At 37.9% G+C, this 20,333-nt stretch overlaps 1 protein-coding gene across 2 annotated transcripts; it reads left to right on the forward strand.

Annotated features, from left to right (window-relative positions):
- The first annotated feature begins 883 nt into the window (after positions 1-883).
- Positions 884-19,618, forward strand: LOC309487373 (constitutive coactivator of PPAR-gamma-like protein 1 homolog). 2 transcript variants are annotated; one of them, XM_082155014.1, is made up of 17 exons: positions 884-1,706; positions 3,086-3,332; positions 4,896-4,978; positions 6,165-6,293; positions 6,752-6,842; positions 8,218-8,282; positions 8,373-8,617; positions 9,116-9,200; positions 9,316-9,537; positions 9,624-9,795; positions 11,151-11,400; positions 11,565-11,679; positions 12,863-13,072; positions 14,238-14,430; positions 15,611-15,749; positions 16,236-16,332; positions 17,747-19,618. In XM_082155014.1, the coding sequence occupies exons 1-17, from the start codon at positions 1,233-1,235 to the stop codon at positions 18,050-18,052; spliced, it is 3,123 nt and encodes a 1,040-aa protein (XP_082011140.1). In that variant the 5' UTR covers positions 884-1,232; the 3' UTR covers positions 18,053-19,618. The 2 variants fall into 2 exon arrangements, with proteins under 2 accessions (XP_082011140.1, XP_082011139.1); XM_082155013.1 differs by having other exon boundaries at positions 885-1,706; positions 15,608-15,749.
- Positions 19,619-20,333: the final 715 nt, after the last annotated feature.

Here is a 20,333-nt window from a genome sequence, read left to right on the forward strand (position 1 = left end):
TTTTCTGTCTGTATAATATATGTACTGAGACATTTCTCAAAATATATTCTTTCACAGAAGAAAGTCATACAGATTTGAAATGACATAAGGGAGAGTAAATTGACAGAATTTTCTTTTTTTTAGCCCACCGTTAAGGGACATTTAAAGTTATCTGGCTGTTTTGAATAAAAATAAATCAAATGACAGATTACCAGTGTGGTAGATCGAATTAGATCATATCTTATCACCAATGTGTTGCAAATGATCTGCTTCTAATGAGAAACGTCTGGCTTCTTTTTTTTTCTTTTTTTTTTTTTTACGTCTGGCTTCTTATGTACACAAATAAATACCGCATTGGCGCCCTCTATCGATTGAACCTTGAAAAACGTTTAATTTTCCTGTAACCAGGGACCCAAACCAAACCCTCAGCCAACAGATGGACCCCCAGTATTAAAAAAGCTATTTATTAACTTTAAGAACATTAACAGTTATTATGTATTATATAATTCACTTTAGATTCTAGATCTAACTAATTGTAAAACTATAGTCACAACTGAAATGATGTCCGTTACCGTAGCAAATACATTTGGGAAATACATCTTGATTTAGGAACCATAGAGCCCTATAGAAGTCAATAGCAAATTACATTAGTGTAATTTGTGTATAGTAGTAGGCTTACATAGCATATTAATAGTGTTCGTACCCTATATAGTAGGCTATACACGTTATTTATTCCTACTATTTACATAGTAGGAATAGTTATTGCTAAAATGTTGAACTTTTAAAAAATATATATATTTGTAATAGGCTACGGTTAGCCATTATGAGACGTTTTATATTAGCAAGAGTATCATAACGTGCAACAGTTCTCCTCCACGAGAACCGCGCCCACTGAACTCCAGACTCCTCCTCCGGTGACTGACTGTACGTGCCCTGCGTCGCTCCTCTCCTGTCTTTCCTACTCACCAGATACATCCAGACCGCAGACATGGCTCCATAAGGGTGCACATGGCGGCAAGCAGCCATGAACCAAAAAACAACTCACCAAAAACTACAGATGCATCTCCGATTTGATTGATTTTCGATTGATCAACTATCACATCCGCCGCAATATTCTTCAATCCGGTTTTCAGCATTCGGGAGAGGCTGCTTGCTTGCAACTCTCTCTCGCTCTGTCTCCATTTCCTCCAGATAATTTTACGTTCTTACTTAACCCGAAATAACAGTAGATATCATATTATAAAACAACAGTCATGGGTGTGCAGGGTTTCCAGGAATACATTGAGAAGCATTGCCCCAATGCCGTGGTGCCAGTGGAGCTCCAGAAGCTCGCCCGGGGTAGTCTGGTCGGCGGCGGCCGGCAGAGACCCCCTCAAACTCCGCTCCGGCTGCTGGTTGACGCCGAGAACTGCCTGCACCGGCTCTACGGCGGCTTCTACACCGACTGGGTGAGCGGAGGCCAGTGGAACCACATGCTTGGGTACCTCGCAGCCCTCGCCAAAGCCTGTTTCAACGGCAACATCGAGCTGCTAGTGTGCTTCAATGGCGCCCTGGAGAAAGGCCGTCTCCACGAGTGGGTCAAGCGACAGGTGAACGAGAGGCAGACCGCCCAGCAGATCGTCAGCCATATCCAGAACAAGGGAACCCCACCGCCCAAGGTCTGGTTCCTGCCCCCGGTGTGCATGGCCCACTGCATCCGCCTGGCGCTCCTCAGGTTCCACATCGGGGTGAGTAGCGGCAGATGCTCGGGGTGTTTTTGACATTAGCTTAGCAGAACCAGACCCAGATCAAGTGATCAAGCAAGTGCTCGTCTTACATGACAGTGGATTGGCAGCTAGCAGGTGGCCTAGACTTAATTCGTGTTGTCGTGTATCCAGTTTAACAAAAACAGTAAAATATCGTTTGCTTGTCTTAGCTGATTTAAGCTGGTCTCAGAGTCAGGTTAAGCTGAAAAGTTTCCAAAACCAGTCATTAGACCAAGGGGAGGTAATCAAACTAGACTGACAGTGAAACAGTGTTCTTCAAATGTGAATAAAGCCCAACCTTGGTTTACATGTTGCATTAATTCATATACACAAACATGTTAGAACCAAGATTTTCCACTGGTTTAATATTTCACCCTGCTTGAAGAGCTGAAAACTGCCCCAAACTTCTCTAAAACCAACCTACAAGCCAGCTAATCAGTTAAGGCTGGTTTTCAGCAAGCATCCAACTTGTTGGAAAATAAATACATGGGTTTGGTGTGCAGGGTCTTGGACACAAATCTGCAGGACTGGTGGTATCTGATCAGATCTCATTTCCACAGGCATTAAGTGAACACAGAGAAACCTCAGAATAGAAGAAAAACATGCATTTATGTATGAATGCAGGAATGAAGCGATGTTAGTAGTAGGTCGTGCTGGCAAAAGGAAGCGCCACCTCTTCTTTTCTGTGATTGGTTGTTGCGTCACACTTTTGTGACACAGAAATAGTAAGCACTGCTCTGTGATTGGCTGCACGCTCTCTTGCGTCACTTCTGCTGAGATTTAGCAGCAGTACAGGCTGAGACTAAGTTTATGGGCCCTGTTCTGAGAAGAGAGACATGACTTACTAGATTCTTGCCCATAAACACTTTTGTTTGCATTTAGTTATTCTTTCAGCAAAAGTTTTTAAATGTATGTAATATGGATTGTTAGCATGGATAATTATACTCCTGGGATTTCTATCTACCGGTACTTATCTCCTGTACTCATAAACTTCAGATCAATTCTGAAACGGAAATGTGGGCCAGGATGTGTGCAATATGATGGATTTAAAAATGTATTTGTTCACGAGTCATGCCTTGTTTTCCTGTCAAGTAAAGGCCACAGAACATCCTGTTGCTCAATGTATAGTTTTAAAATTCACATCACAGCCCAGAATCATCTCATCATTGATTCTTTCAAATAGTGCTAATCGATTAAAGCATTTGACCGAGAAGCCATTATGTGATGCAATTAGAAGAAGTAACATTTCCTAGACTAAACGTGCCACACATCCTTTCATGGAAATCTGTGAAACCCTGCAGTATAGTCAATTTGTTTTCGTTCTTCTAATGAGCCTTTCTGTAATTTGCTTCCTCACTCAGGTTGTCCAGACCATCGAGGATCATCACCAGGAAGTGATTGCCTTATTTAGAGAAAATGGGTTCCATGGCCTGGTTGCCTATGATTCTGATTACGCCCTGTGCAACATCCCGTACTACTTCAGTGCCCATGCTCTCAAACTCAGCCGCAACGGCAAAAGCCTCACCACCAGCCAATACCTGATGCACGAAGTTGCCAAGCAACTTAATCTCAATCCAAATCGTTTTGTCATTTTCGCTTCACTTTTAGGTAGGTTTGTAGGATTGCCAAGCAAGTTTCACTACAACATGACACCTACACTAACCCTAATGCATGTTCTTAGTCTTATTGTGAATGTTTTTCCAAAGACAAAATGCTTTGTCTTTATAATATTTATTCCATCTAATCTAATCAAGTCCTGCATTACCTTTGTTTGGGGTCTAGTTTCTTTTTTTAAGTCCCCCTATTATGCTTTTTTGAGTATAACCTTTCATGCAGTGTGTAAAGTAACTTTGCTGGATGTAAAAGGTCTGCAAAGTCTTAAAGATCAAATTGCATAATTAAAGTTGTTGCCTCCTAAAAGAAAGAATCGATTCTGAACTTCCGACATGAACCGTCAGCAATTCCGGCCTCACTTCCTGTTACATACATACTTAACAATGTAACAAATATGCACAATGCCAGCTTATGGCTAATGCCAGTCTTCATTGGCTGGCCTCGAACAAACTCTACTTTGACCCGACTTCAAACACTGTAGTTGTAGCCGAGGCCTGGAAGAGATTGGTTCTTGTTGTCGAGAAGAGGCTGTTTTCAGCTCTACAATTCCACTTTGCATGCAATTAAAAAGGATGAGGACTCTCACTCGAATTGATACGGAAAAACTGACGCCATAGTTACAGTCCGTGTCACTGTGCAAACAAGGAAGATCCAGAGCTGAAATTAAGATATGGGAAGAGACCTTATTCACAGCAGCGCCATCTTTGATTTGAAACTGGAATAATAGTGAGGCTGAGAGGGATAGACATGCATCTCTTCAGTGGGTTCTACTACTCTTTAATGAGTCTTTGGATTGTTCTGCTGATGAAACACTGCAAAAATAGGTTTCCAAGAAAATTCAGTTGACCAAAAAAACTCCCGACAATACGAGCTGTGGAAAATTATAAGTGATCTGGGCGCTTTATACACACTTTTTTTTTTTTTTTTTACAGTGGATGCCATTGAAAACACTAAGTCTATCCCTCACTTTAAAACCTGTCATGGCGCTGCTCTGAATAAGTTCTATAGGCGTTTTGTTTCCCATACACATGCTGTGTAAGTGGTTGACCAACAACAATAGACCAATCAGAGAAGAGTAAGCTCTTGGAGAAGGAGGGGTTTAGAGAGACCGAATCTTCGAATGAACTATTTTTAGACTCTGAGAAATTAGGTAATGTATATAATGAGAAGATTAAAGTGTTTTTTTGTTGTTGTTTTTTACGTTGAATGCATGTAAACCTATTGTAGGAGATCTCCAAAATAAAATTAGGGATCTTTAAAATGGCATAATAGGGGCACTTAAAAAAATAAAATAAATAATTGATCAAAAGTGACAGTAAATACATAATTGCAAAAGATTACTTTTTCAAATAAATGCTCTTTTGAGCTTTCTATTTTCCAAAGAAAAAAACATGTCGAATAATTTAATAAAATAATTGCTCAAATGTTATCAATATTGTCACAAATCATTCAATTTCATGGCTGAAAAATGTTTTACAGCTGCAATAAAAAAAAAAGTGTAAAAAGTTAGTACTTCTGCGATACATGATCATATAAAACTTGATGCTGTTTTTGAAGGTAATCACATACTGCCTGATGAAGACTTGGCTGCCTTTCACTGGAGTTTACTTGGTCCTGAGCACCCTTTAGCATCCTTGAAGGTAAAGCCACTTATTACATTTTTATTTTATTGATTTTGTCTTGGTCTGCATATATTCACTTATCATTTAGCTGTGTTCATTAATACTTAGCACTTAATGGCCAAATAGCTAACATTTTTAGCAAACATGCATTCAGTCTGGCTCCATTCTGGTATGCTCGTTGAATATCCTGTTTTACTCACAAATACGTTATGTAATAGAAGTTAATGTGTTGTGTCTAACAATTTAAATACTTCAGTTTTTCTATTTTGACCAGTAAATGTTTAGCCCCTGGGTTCACAGACAAGGCTCAAGCCTAGTCCCAGACTAAAATGCATGTTTGAGCTGTTTTAACTGAAAGTATCTTGCACTGACATATCTTAAAATATATCAGTGCCATTGTTTTGTCTCTAGATGCACACCAGTAATGTTTTTTTTTTCAATGCACATTTATAAAAGCTACTTAAATGTCTTAATTGAACTATACCTAATCCTGGCTTAATCTAAGCCCTGTCTGTGAAACCAGGCCTACATGTTGCAAAAAATAAGACTTCAGTTCTCATTAGATTTCCTCAGTTACAAGCCACTGTCATCAGTTTCCTTGACAACGAGATTGATATGAAGTCTGGAAAATAACTTATAAGGACCATGCAAAATCACTTCAGCATTGTCCTCAACGTGAACTCTTTTGGTTTAAATACTCAGTCTTTGAATCTCGCCCAAGCAAATCAACTACAGCGACTATAAAGGAAAGAGTTAAGCGGAGGAATGGCTCCATGCGTAACCTTCTGCTATCTTCTCTTTTCCACTTGTTACTGTTGCTTGACAGATGGCTTTATTGATTCGCTGTGAGCTAGAATAGAGTGGGCTTTACTCGATTTTAACACCTAACTTGGAGATCCACGCGTGCTTAGTCACCTTTTGTCGCTGTCATTCTCGACTTATGTTTGTGTATGTCTGTGTTTGGGTCTATCTATGTTTAGTAATTACTTGGTGGTTATTGTAAAAAAAAAAAAAAAGCCTTTCTTTATTTATTTTTAGCAGTTTATGATTTCCATTGTCAATTAAGCTTGATTAACCTAATATCTGTGTGTTTGTACACGTATCGGATTGTACCCAGTCAGATATGTACTCCTATGATGCCCATCACATTTTAAGCAGAAGGAGCTTTTGCTGGGGGTGTGATGGGTTGTTTTCTCTGACCCAGGTCCGCGCGCACCAACTCGTTCTTCCTCCATGTGATGTCGTCATAAGAGCCGTGGCAGACTATGTCCGCAACTTACAGGATGTCCATGATCTGGACACAATCACTAAAGACATATTTAAGCACTCTCAGGTAAGCTAAGGCACCATTGTAGCACCTTTAAAATGATAGTTCACCCAAAAATGAAAATGATGTAGGGCTGCACAATTGATTTAGAATAAAGGCAACTATACAATCAAGCTTTAAAAACACATTTGAAATCACAAATAAATTGTTTATCAGAAAATTCTCAGTTATATTTCCCCAGAAATTACGCAGCCCTACCTTCATGTTGTTGTCATGACTTTCTTATACAGAACACAAAAGAAGACATTTGAAGAACATTTTGGCTATTTTTGTCCATGCAATGAAAGTCAATGGGGTCCAAAACAACAAATTGTTTATATTTTTTCAAAATATATTTTGTGTGCCTCAGAATAAAGTTAACCAGGGATGAGAACAACATGGGGGAAAGTAAACGATTAAATGTTATGCCTTTAATACAAAGAATTATGGACCATGTGTGTTAATTCTGTGGTTTTGCATTCTAGTCCAGAACCGATGACAAAGTTATCCGTTTCAAAAAAGCAGTGGAGTATTACGCCAACGCCAGCAAGCCCCCTTACTTCCCCCCCTATTTAGGTAAGATTATCTATATTTTTGATTTTCCATCTTCCACTGAACGTCATTTGTTCCTGTTGGTTCGTGCTTGTTAAATTCTTGGAGCAGGACATGTCTACTAATGCTTGCTTGCTTGGTGTTATGTTTTCCTGTCTGTGTTTGAGGCCAGGTTTTAGAGGCACGCTCTGTCTCTTTCTTAACCACCTCTCTCGGTCTCAGCCCTCACAGTAATGTGAGAAATTTTCCCACTTGCCCCGGACCTTGTGTGCACTTGGAATGGCTGCTGTGCCCTGTGCATACAAATAGGGTTCTTTAGAAAGGACTCTTGCACAGAGAGCTGCTAGTCTGGAGAAACTCTCCTCCGCTCGCCTGAAAACTTTCAACAGCTCCATTGAAACGGTGTCAATTGAACAGTTATGAGACGAGAGGAGAATTCGATTCGACATCTTCCAATTAGTTAGAGCATGTTTGACAAATTAGAGGGATTGTCTTGTAGAATTATAATACAGTCTTTTCCGAATTTAGACAGGTCAACTTTATGCATGATTTTTAATGTTCTGATGCTGTCAGAATGTTATGGAAGCTTATTTCTGCCATGGAATAATAAAGAAAAAAAAGGTAATTGTGACTTTTACCTTGCATTTCTGACTCCCCCATCAATAGAGATTATACCCATAGAGAGTTTTATCTCACTATTCAGACTTGTTTCTCGCAATGCTCTGAATTGAGAAATAGTTTAGAACTGACTCAACAGAGATATAAACGTGAAATTCCAAGGGAAAAAAGATTGCGAGATGTTAACACAGAAGTCAGAATTGCAAGATGTAAACTCGCAATTACATGTTTATAACTTTCAATTGCAAGATGTTATTTAGGAATTCAAGTCATAATTGTATGATAAAAAGTCGCAGTTACCCTTTTATATCTTACAATTTGGATTCTGAATTTTAAGATATAAACTCAGAATTCTGAGGGAAATAAATCTAAATTGCAAGTTCGGAGGTAAAATATCGATTTGCGAGATGTAAACTTGCAATTATGAGTTTATAACTTGACTAAAAATGTCAGAATTGTGTGATTTAAAAAAAAAAAAAGTTGCAATTACCTTTTTTTCCCTGGTGGAAACTAGCTTGCATAGAATGGTATGGGCAGGACTGCAAGAGCTGCATTTCATAAACTTCAATACATGTCTGTGCCTACACACATTTTGAATGCATCAAGGTCAGTTTCTAGGGTGGGTGGATGTGCGGTATAACAAGAATCTCAGTAAGGGATTTTTAGTCATTTCTCAGTATTGCTGTTTTTCTTTCCAAGTTCCTCTACGTTTTTTCCCCCCCTGTTTTTGCCTCAGAGATTGAACCAGATTTTTTTTTGTTACACTTGTATATGCCTGCAGTCAGACCAAATCAGATGGGAGTGCCAGCAGCACCGCAGATGCTTAACATTCCAGGCAAACCTGGGGTGAGTACCATTTCACCATTATGGTCCATCCTGAATGACTCGCGCTCACTCATCACACTGACAAATACATGTTTTCGTTCATTCCCCTAGGTCCAGCATGGCTATTCCGGCCCTCCGTTGGCCGAGCCTGTCCATGAGGCGGACCTGTCGGGTAAAGGGCTCATAGAACAGAACAGCTACAGCAACATTCCTAGTGACGGGAAGGAGCACACGCCGCTCTACGAGAGGTTGTCCCCTATTAACCCTGCTCACAACCACACAGACCCGGCCTTCTTCACCATGTCATCCACATCCTCGTCCTCAGAAAACGAGGAAAACACAGGCTCCACTGCCAAGTGAGTAACTGAGAACAAGGGAATGTATGTGGGAAATGTGTCTTTTCAAAAGACAGTTTTGTGGGAGTTACTGTTTTGATGCTTACTACTATTATTTCTGCTACGGAAACTGTATCAGCTGATATAAACATTTTGTATGGTTTATTATTTATATATATGCACTGTTGATATTGGATATTTTACCAGTAAAGGGACAAAAGTATGTTAATTTCCCCCCATAAAAAAAAAAAAGATAAATGTTATCTTTAGTAAATTACAAAATGAATGTCAAATTTTTGTACCATACATTATAATGTTGTGATGCCTAAATTCACTTGTAGTATTTAAACTATTGATTCAAATGTTTAGTGATATTTATTTAAATTTTTTTACAAATTTGTTTAGACAAAATAGTGTAGAATTTTAATATTGGCCATTAATTTGTTAGCAGGCATATATATCAGCTTATTGGTACCTGACGAAATTAATATCATTGCATCCTTTCATTCTCAAATGTAGCCATGTAAGTGACCATAAGGGATGGGACAAACAGAGAAACCAAATGGACAATATCCCAGAAGGAGACCATGGGGACCAAAATAAAGTAGGTCTACTTTTTAGCTTTATATGTCAAAATTTAAAGATTGTTTAAAGATAATAGATAATCTTGATGCAATAATTTTATATCCATTTAGTGAATTCTTTGATTTCTCTTTCAGTCTGATCCATCTGTGACCTCCCCTGTAAACCAAGGCCTGGTGGTCAGAGGTCACGTAGGGGTCAATGCCCAGATTCCATCCCTCCTCTCTATGCCAACAAGAAATCACATGGATATTACTACTCCCCCTTTACCAATGGTGGCACCAGAGGTGCTACGAGTCGCTGAGCACAGACACAAAAAGGGCCTCATGTACCCGTACATCTACCATGTTCTTACCAAGGTCAACCTTTAGTTACTAGCATCTCAACTGTAACTATTCCTTATTAAACTGTTATGATTGACGGTGTTTGATGGGTTTTTTTGCAGGGTGAGCTAAAGTTATCTGTCACCATTGAGGATGAAGCTAACAAAGACCTGCCCTCTGCGGTGCAGCTGTACCGGCCAATCCGTCAATATGTTTACGGGGTGCTCTTCAGCCTGGCCGAGGCCAAAAAGAAGGCAGAGAGACTCGCCATGAGGAGAAATCGCCTCCCGGATTGTGAGTAACAGAACTAAACATCTCATTTGCAACAGTCAGGAAATAATTTGTCTATGGTTCCAGAGTATTTAAAAAAAAAAAAAAAAATCGAAATATGTAACAACACCAGTTTTATGCGTTTTTGAAGTACCATCAAAATTGTATAAGCTATTAGCAATTTGGCAAATACAAATGACAGATTACGGAGAAAACTTTGTTCACGAATATTAATATTGTATTGCTAACATTATTAGCCAACCTTTTTGGAACAAACAGTAATTAATGTAATTAATATTCATAAGCTAGACCTTTACCAATTATTCCAAAAAAGGCTACATTTTGGAAATAATTCAAAATAAATCTATCATAACTTCTGTCATCTTCCCTAACGGTATTATTCAGAAGTTCCATTAATAGATGTTTATAAAAAGGCAAAAATGTAGAATTCCAAACTAAAAGATTTTATATACTTATTGGAATGTTGAAGTTAAAAATAAATAAATTGACTTTTCAACTAAAATAAATACTCAAACTTGGGGTGAATTTGCATTAATTTATAAAGTCATAATATAGAAATTTCTAAATTTCACATTTTTATCTAAATCAGTTTATAATTCTGCTGATGTTGTTCAATACTGATACATGTTCCTGAATTGTTAATTGAATATTGAAAAATGTGTATTTGATCAGATCGGTTGGTCCAACGTTCCAGTATTCAGAGAGTACTTGAAATTGTTAGTTCCCAACCCTGCTGTTATTGCCTGAACTCTCTCCAGAGGACTGTTGATGGCTGATATAATTACTCACAGAGTAGTGCACTTGAGTGTTGACATTAGCTTGTTATTCTTGGTCTCATGCAGGCAAATAATTTTTTTCAATAATTAGCATCATTCAAGAACTAACATTAGCTCTTTTAATGCTGACGTCTTTTTTCCCTCAGTGGAAAATAGAATACAAGATGTGAAAATAGAACAGGAACTCTCCATTATTCAAAAGTAAACATTCCATTCATTTATTCAATTAGAGAAAATCCTGTCAAAGCAGATCTACTAAGAGCTCTGGGATTAACAATGTATGTCTCCATAGAACTCGGGGAAAATAAATGGCTACATTCTTAGTGAAAAAAACGGCATTACCCATGATCCACCAATAAGAAAATATTTGGCTATTTTCATATATATATATATATATATATATATATATTCAAATATTACATTTGTTTGTTTACACTCAATATTTTTTAAATGTCTTTGCCAAGTTTTTTTAAATGTTCGATTTCATGCTATATGTTGTCAAACGTCATGTTAAGCTAATTAGTTCTTGATGTTTAGTCACATCTGCAGACTAAACAGTGTTTTTGTTTTGTGACATTGTAGATCCAACAGTGATAATAAAAGAATGGGCTGCTTACAAAGGCAAATCTCCACACACCCCTGAACTAGTAGAAGCACTTCCCTTTCGGGAGTGGACCTGTCCAAACCTGAAGAAACTCTGGCTGGGCAAGGCAGTGGAGGACAAGAACCGGAGGATGAGGGCTTTTTTGGCCTGCATGAGGTCGGACACTCCAGCTATGCTGAACCCTGCCAATGTCCCCACACCACTCATGGTGCTCTGTTGCGTACTACGGTAAGCATCTAAACACCGTTTCTATTTCTAAAGTCAAATAAAAAAAAACATGGTAGTTAAATGCTTTCCCACAGATTACAAATGGCTTAAACCATTGCAGTAAGGGCCTTCAGTGTCAGCTCTTGTTAATTTGTAATATTTCACTCCTTTGTGTTTTAATTCAGGTTTATGTTACAATGGCCAGGAGTAAGAATTTTGCGTCGTAACGAACTTGACGCTTTCCTAGCTCAAGCACTTTCTCCTAAACTTTATGAGCCTGACCAGCTGCAGGACCTGAAGGTGATTTATGTGGAGAATGTTGCACGAGGAGCGTCCAGAGAATACCCATAAACCCACATTAAAGGCCTGTTCACATCAAGGCATATGCAACAGAACGACATGAAAGGAAAATATTCACAAAAAAATGCTGTGAGCAAATTATTTGCACAGAGCCTGACGACAAATGTTATCTCTAAAAGAAAAGTTTGGATAAATTTTGTCATACAAACGTGAGAAGCAAAAGTTTAAATATCCGCAGATAATTGTTTGTATGCAAAGCTGTTTGTGCTGAGTATGAGAACACATTTGGATTTCTTGAATGAATTGTTTGGCATCCAAAAAAGAAAGGGCAAAATATTCAAAAATAATTGTTTGCCCACAAAACTTTTCATCATTATGACAATGACTTTTTATGATTTGTTTTAAGTATGGATACCTGTACACATTTTTTGGCATCCGAACTAAGTGTTCTCATTAAAGTGTTAAAATAAGTAAATACTCTGTGAAGGAGTTCATGGATAAATTAATACATTTATTTTAAAGCTTGTGTATGTGTTTCACATTTAGATTTGGTTTGAACCGGCTTATCCAGTTTAATGAATAATCTGATATGTTTACATGGTAATGTATTTCAAGCAAATAGCCAGTTGCGTTTCAAAAAGTGAGGTTTTAAGTATTTTTCTGGACACTTCTTATTTTGTAAGAACGCTTGCCAGGCTGATTGGCCTTGATGCTTTTGTGAAAGCATGTTTTCATCTGATAGTCGGTTTTGCGGGAAAAGACATGGCATTTGAGCAACTTGAGTGCTAGGAATGTGGTCTTTTTGTGTAGATGGTTTACTTGCCTGGCTGAGCTGCTTTTTCCCCCTGCTCATTTCAGTCTGTTGCTGTGAGCTCATAAAAACACGTGAACCATCCACACCTGCTGTGCTGTGTCGTGTTTGTCCATGTCTGTCAGCTCTGTCGATCTATACGCGCTTTTTGCTTCGCTGCTGCCTTTGCTGGTTGCTCTCGCTGGCTGTTCGTGAATTGGCTGGTGTGGTTTGTGCATTAGTCTACATGTATGGATAGACTATGATTTGTTCATGCTTGCTTTGTGCTTTTGGCTGAGGGAGGAGGGGGTTGTAATCTGCCGGGTGGTTTAGCATGTTGCTTATTTAACCTTAAGAGCTTTGTTTAACTGTCACTGCATCTGTCGCCTCCAGATTGATAACCTGGATCCACGCGGCGTTCAGGTGGCTGCTCTTTTTATGAGTGGAGTGGATATGGCGTTGTTTGCCAATGACGTGTGCGGGCAGCCCATTCCCTGGGAACACTGCTGTCCATGGATGTACTTTGACGGCAAGCTGCTACAGAGTAAACTCATCCGGGCCAACAGAGACAAGGCCCCACTCATTGACCTCTGCGACGGTCAGGTATAATTGGCATGGCAACACTGTTTTTTTTCCATGCATAAAAGTTTGTCACATGATTAACAGACAGAACGACTTAACTGACCTTAAACTGACACACCAGATTGAAGTATTACAGCAGAAAAGATTGATGATAGAACTGTGCTAGGGATGGATTGAAACAAATTTTTCTTGAAACAAATTGTTCAGTACAAAACCAGAACCAACAAAACTTTTTGATACTAAATTGACACCTGAGGCTGCAAATAAACAATCTTGGGTGACTGAAGAAATTAAACTAGCATTTTGTAATTCCATGTAAATAATTTGGGGTGTGTTTGTAGTTAATGCATTTTAGTTTAGGGGGGAAAAAAGCAAAAGTGTTTATTTATTATTATTGTTCAAACATTTGAGGTCAGTAAGATATATATATATATATAATATATATATATATATATATAAATATAAATATAAATATAAATATAAAAAAAATATTTTTTTCCTTTCTTTTATTCAGCAAGGGCACATTAAATTGATCTATTTAAAATTAACTTTCTATTCATCAAGGAATCCTGAAAACAAATCACACTTTAAAGTATATTGAAATGATCAATTATTTAAAATTTTCACAATAGATCACAATATTCACAAAGATTTCACAATATTACAGTTAACTGTATTTATATTAAATAAATGCAGCCGTTATGAGCATAAGAGATTTCTTACTGACCCCAAACTTTTGAATGGTAGTGTATATATAAAATGCATTAAAATTATATTAAATATTAAGACATCAACCAGAGGTGCTCACATATTCTATATTTGCAAACACTGAACCCAAACAAAACCTATAATAATATATAAATTATATCACAACTATACCTTTCTCTACTTTTAAATGTTTAACAAAGATGTTTTTGAGCTTGCAGTCTGTAGCGCACTTGAATTTATGGTTCTGAAGCTCACTGTAATTCATTGTTTGCACAATATATACTGTAATATTGACTTAATTGTTAATCTTTAATCCACAGAATCGAAGGTGTAAACTGATGTACGGTTTAAGTAATCTTTTAATGTGAAATCTCATTTCACATTAAGTTTTTTCTATAATGTAAGGACGAAATTGTAAGTCTGCGATTGCAATCCAGAGTTATAGCCGATCTAAAATGTGTCCTCTTGTTGTCTCCAGACAGAGCTAGTTGCCAAGGTGGAGAAAATGCGTCAGAGTATCCTGGAGGGTCTGAACTTCTCTCGGCCACTCCAGCCCATCGCATTCCCCCCTCCACCTCCACACGCAATGCCTTTCTACCACCACAACAACAGCTTCTACCCTCCACCACCTCCTCTGCCCCCACTGCAGGCTCGAGGCAGGGGCATGCCTGGTAAGAATGATTGCTAGACTGGTTGGTAGTACACATTCACAAACACCTTTTCATTAGTAATTGTTTTAGTAGCTTAGATGTGAAATGTTTGAACACAATAATGTTCTTTTAAAAGTAGCATGCTAATACCATGTAAGTCATGTTTATTACTAGGTAGTAAAAGTGAGGAATGAATCAATGAAGGGCTTTTCACACTGCGCTTAACCCTGGTTTATCATCGTTTTAACCCGGCTTTAAAACCCCGCTGAACCCGTGTTCTTTAGAGAGCAGGATATTTTTTTTTCTATTTTGACCAAAAATAGGACAATGTGAGCATTATGGAGCGCTAAACTCTGACATGTAATTTGTTTTCATACTCGCCCTCGGAAAGAAAGCCGACAAGTGTGACTCATGAGTAATAAGTTCCAGGAAATCCCTAAAATGGACAAAGACATCCGGCAATAATTGTAGCTGTATAAAACGCAGATAGAGACATTTTGCCTGATTAAACATGATGAGAATTTACGTATGATGGTTTATCTGTGTACTTTAAGCCATCTCTGGTATTTTCATAAGGATAAGGTATATTTATAATGCAATGCCAAATGACATAGCCTTTCTCACTGCATATAATACTATAAAATAATTATTTTTTTCAATGATCACATGCTTTGGACAGTTACGGAAACGCATCACATTGTATAAAAAGTAGCGTCAGCGTTTGATGGGAAAAATGTCAAATGCAGACGAGTGAAGAAGAGACCGTTTCACTCTTACCATTAATAGTCTGAAAATAGTGGTTTTGTGAACTTGGTCAACCGATTCTAAGCTGTAGTCTGTAACATTTTGCGCTCTAGCGGTTAATAAACAGAACTGCATGCGTCTTGCGGAAGAACATTGTAGGCGGAGTTACTTCTCTCTGTTTATGTATATGACGAGTCACGCAGTTACTGGGCTACTCCGCAGTGGCACAACCCGAACCAGTGTAAAATAGTCAGAACATAAAAACGTATTATAGGTGTACCGTAGTGATTCAGGATAAGATAAAAACGCGGTTTGGAAAATGGATGCATGATGTACTTGCTCATTATATACATTTTGTACATTTTGAACACAAAAAAATGTACAAACTGCAGCTTTAAGTATGCAGCTTCTTCAGAGTTATTAAAGTTACGTTGTTCATTTCATTCCTCTCAAGTAGGCCTTCAAGCTATCCCTTCACAGGGTGGTAAGCTTGAGATTGCAGGCACAGTGGTGGGTCAGTGGGCCGGTAGTCGTCGTGGAAGAGGAAGAGCCGCGTTTCCCATACAGGTAGTGTCAGTTGGTGGACCAACCAGAGGGTAAGCATCCAGTCATTTTTCTTTATTAATGCTAGTTTATAAATAAAATTAATGTTTATATTTTTATCATCTTATTCCAAAAATACATTTATATTTACTTTTCTGGGCAGTACAGTTTATTTTTAATTGACTTGCTTACTCGCTGTTTGTATTTGTCTCTGTTGCAGAAATATCTGCGTTTAAATGTTGTATACAGGGCCCGACATTTACACCCGCCAAATGCATGTTTATCAGTATAATGGGTCCATGCGTCAGGTCTTAAAGTGACAGCAGCTTAATATACATGCTGCCAAATTATGAGATAATATTAAAAATATCTATATGGGAGTTTCTCCCCATTGTATTGATGTCAAAATCGTGGTCATTGAAAATTCTGAGTGACTAGTAACTTTGGAAAACCACTAGCCACAGTGGCCAGTGGGCAAAAAAAGTTAATGTCAAGCCCTGTATAATATTTCTTTAAATGTAATTCCTTTCTTTGAACAGTCATCCAAGAGGTGTGATTTCTACTCCTGTTATAAGGACCTTTGGTCGAGGAACCAAATACTACAGTAGAGGGTTCAAGAGTCAGGGATCATACCAGGTGAATGTTATATTCATATTGTTTGAGTATATACACTGCAGTTCAAAAGTGTAGGATCAGTAAAAAATGTTTTTAAAGAAATTATCAATTTAATGCATCCTTGCTGAATAAAATAAAGGGACAGACATTTTTAATGTTACAAAAGATTTCTCTTTCAAATAAATACTGTTCTTTTGAACTTTCTACTCATCAAATAATGCTGAGGAAAAAATACATCATGAATAATTATAATTAATAAAAATAACAAAATATTATAGGAATACAAATTAATAACAATAAATGTTTCTTGAGAACCAAATCTGCATATTAGAATGTTTTCTCATCATTCATGTGACACTGAAGACTGGAGTAATGATGCTGAAAATTCAGCTTTGACATCACAGGAATAAATTACGTTCTAAAATATATTAAAATAGAAAAAAAATTCTTTTAAATTGTAATATTTCACAATATTACTTTATTTTTGATCAAATGAATTCAGCCTCGGTGAGCATAAGATAACTATGGCTACGTTCACACTGCAGGCTGAAACGACCCAATTCCGATTTTTTTTGCCCCTATGCGACCCGTATCTGATCTTTTCATGACAGTCTGAACGACACAGATCCGATCTTTTCAAATGCGACCCAGGCCACTTGGGTATGTGGTCCCAAATCCGATACATATCCGATCTTTTGAAATGCGACTTCAGTCTGAACGGCCAGGTCGCATGTATCCGACCCGCACGTCATTGATACGCGAAAAACGTCATAATTCTGCGTTGAAGTAGTCGTCGGTTTGAAACTGAAAACGGACTGCATATTCGTCGAGCTGAGGTAAATCTGCCGAACGGGTCGACCTCGACGAGCCCGTTAATAAAAAATAAATAAAAAAGCCCACGGCCATTATATATACGTTATGTTAACTTATTTGTGCTGAATCTGATATTAGATAGGTCAGCGGCTGCTGTCTGGCTCTTGTGTAACGGTCGCTGCGCGCGCTTGTGTGTGTGTGTGTGAGAGAATCACAGTTAAAGTTTAGCTACTTCCGCAAACAACAAGTGACGTCGTTGACCGTTGAGTACTCTTCTGCGCATGCGGGTCACTTCTGGGTCATTTCACGTTCACACAGGAGATCACGAAAGGTCGCATTTAATTGGAAATGTGAACGGCCTTGCAAAAAAATCGAATTTTTTCAAAAAATCGGAATTGAGCATTAAGCCCTGCAGTGTGAACGTAGCCTATGATACCAGTCAACCTCAAAATTCGAAATGGTAGTGTATCAATTCCAGAGGTCACATGTCCTGGGACATATCATTCAATTATTTAAATGTAGTGTGTGGTTATTCTTCAGAAATCAGTGATGGCATCATTTTCATTCTTAATTTTTACACTGATTGGATTGATGGACATGGTGCAAAATTAATTTTTAACAGAGCAAGCCTGCATATGCTGCCTCAAACAATGAAGAGATAAAAGACAGAAAGAAGCCCAAGTTGGCGACCAAAACACCACATCTGTCCTCAGAAGATGCGGCGGAGAACGGCTTGGTGGAGGGTGAAGAGGCAGACCAGCTCAGTGGGAATGAAGGGGAAAGCAGGGCTCCAAACCAACCTGAAAGTGCCTTTAGCAACGAATCTAAAATGTGCAATACTAATCCTCATTTAAATGCACTAAATGAAGACGGCGAGGGCTGCAGAGATGAAGTCCTGGGCGCCGCTGTCTTACAAGCAGAAGAGTAAACCTATTTTTATAGAGAGGGTGAAGGTTGATGGAAGGTTAAGTGTTAAGGAATATCTGGAAGGCCTACAGTCGGTGTACATTTTTTCCTCTCCGAAAGCGATAAATGAGGACTTACGAATTTTTGAAATCCCTCTTCGATGTCAGCGAGTTAAAGCCACAAGTAATGATGAGGATACCTCTCGGTAAAGCATATATATACAAGTCAATAAATAGAGAATCTTACCAGTTCAATGATGAAAGACGGTGTTCTCCCTCATCAATGATATTACACGTTTTAAAACTGGTTACATGAAATTATTTTACTTTCTCGATGAAATGCAGATACCGAAATACTAATTTTCATTTGCCAGTCTTTTAGTTTTTAGCAAGTTGAGATTCAAGTACCATATATATATATATTTGCCATTGTAATTGAGTTCGTATTGTCACAGTAAATGCTTTTTTTTATTGTTTGAGAACCTAAAACTCGCGATTTGAAAAAGAGAAACCCAAGAACGCGTTTCTCCCGTGTCATCACTGAGAGTTTACTCCTGTTTCAAATGTGCGGTTGTTTTGACATTGAGTAACTAGTATTACAACTGCATCTTAAGTTCTGATGATTTCAATATGTCATACATTAGCGGTTATAGGTAATATGTCAAGAAATGGTTCGAAAAATCTCACGAGTTGCAAATGAGCTCTTGGAAAAAACACCAATGTCTCTTTCCATGCATCAGTGATCAACGATCAACGTGGTTTCTTGAATCAAACGTAGCACATTAGTACAACTGTCTCAGCTAAACTTTCTGCATGGCTCACGATAAAAAAGAAAAAGAAAAAAAGGTGTGTAGTTCTAATGCATGTTGTCCTATTTCTTCCTTCATTACAAATACCGTGCCCATCTGCAAAATTTGAAAAGGCTGATAATCAGTAATAGTCCTATAAAAGGTGTTAACTGTTAGTCAGTAACTGATTTGCGCTAACATTAAGTTTATTATTTTTGTGATTTATTGACCTCTGTTGTATTTACTCCAACATTATCTAGCCACTTTAAATATTGTTAATCCTGGTGTACTCATCACTGTATACATTATTGTTCTCTGTTGCTGTTTTCCGCATTCACACTAGCATACCAATCTTTGGGAAAAAAATGGCTTTGATCTTAAATTCTTCCCCCTTTTCTTAGCTCAGAACAAGTTATGCGAAACATTCGACCCTCCCATTTGAGAGTTTAGCCTAAGCAAGTACACTTGTAATCATTTTGATGTTTACTTTAGTGTTTTCAGAACTTCTAAACGTACTTTAAAACGAGAATCATTACTTCTCCATCTAATCCTCCTGATGCTTTTCATTGCACATTAGTGATCAGAAATATGGTGTATTCCCCTCAGTCCCCTGTCGCAAGTCTAAGTAGGTTACCTTGATGTAAGTTGATCGGAGTTTCTCCCTAACTCATGGGTTGTAAAAGAATGAACTACTGTTGGGTTTGAGTGATTGTTGATGGATTGTGGTGTGATGTATTTGAAGGAAATTGAATGCAACTTACAATGCTTAATAAAAGTCTTTATTCTTTTAGAATAATTCTCTTTGTGTGTGCGCGTGTGTTTTTAAGAGTTGACGACTCGTGATCTCAAACCTTTTTTCATGATTTTACAGTATTCTAGTCAAGCTTTGCAACAGCATGTGGAGGTTTTCAGCCCCCTGCTGGAGAATAAACTGTCAAGTCATGGTCTTCAGTAATAGACTTTAGTTTTTGCTGCATGAAAACAGCAATGTTTTATAAATTGAGAACATTTTGTAGAATATTTTTCTAGATATTGGTTTACAAATGATTGACCTATTTTTGCATTCTAGGAGCCAAACACTTATTTTAACTGTTAGTTTTATCTTCCTCTTTTTGTGGCTTTGACTTTATGGCACACCCGACAACCATAAAAAGATGTGACATTTAGAGCACTGATTGGCAGAAGTCTGAACACTACTGGTGGCTAATCTTTATCTCAGCCCACCCTAGCGCCACCAAGAGGTCAAATGTGCACTTACATTTTAGGTTGCAACTGAACTGAGTGAACTGTGAACACAGCTGACTCAATTTGGCTATACTTTTAGCCAACTAAATGTATTTATAGGTTTTAAAATTTATCCTAGAGCCATTCATCAGATCTTCCCTGAATTTTCCCCAAAGCAGTTTGGGACGGCACTTATTTGGTCAGAAAAAAAAATATATATATTTTGCAATTATAGTCACTGGTCTGTTTTGTTTTAGATTTATTGGGTAATGCAAAGTAGAATGACACCAAT

The sequence above is a fragment of the Leuciscus leuciscus genome (assembly GCF_965113295.1).
Source record: "Leuciscus leuciscus genome assembly, chromosome: 23".
Lineage (NCBI taxonomy): Eukaryota > Metazoa > Chordata > Actinopteri > Cypriniformes > Leuciscidae > Leuciscus > Leuciscus leuciscus.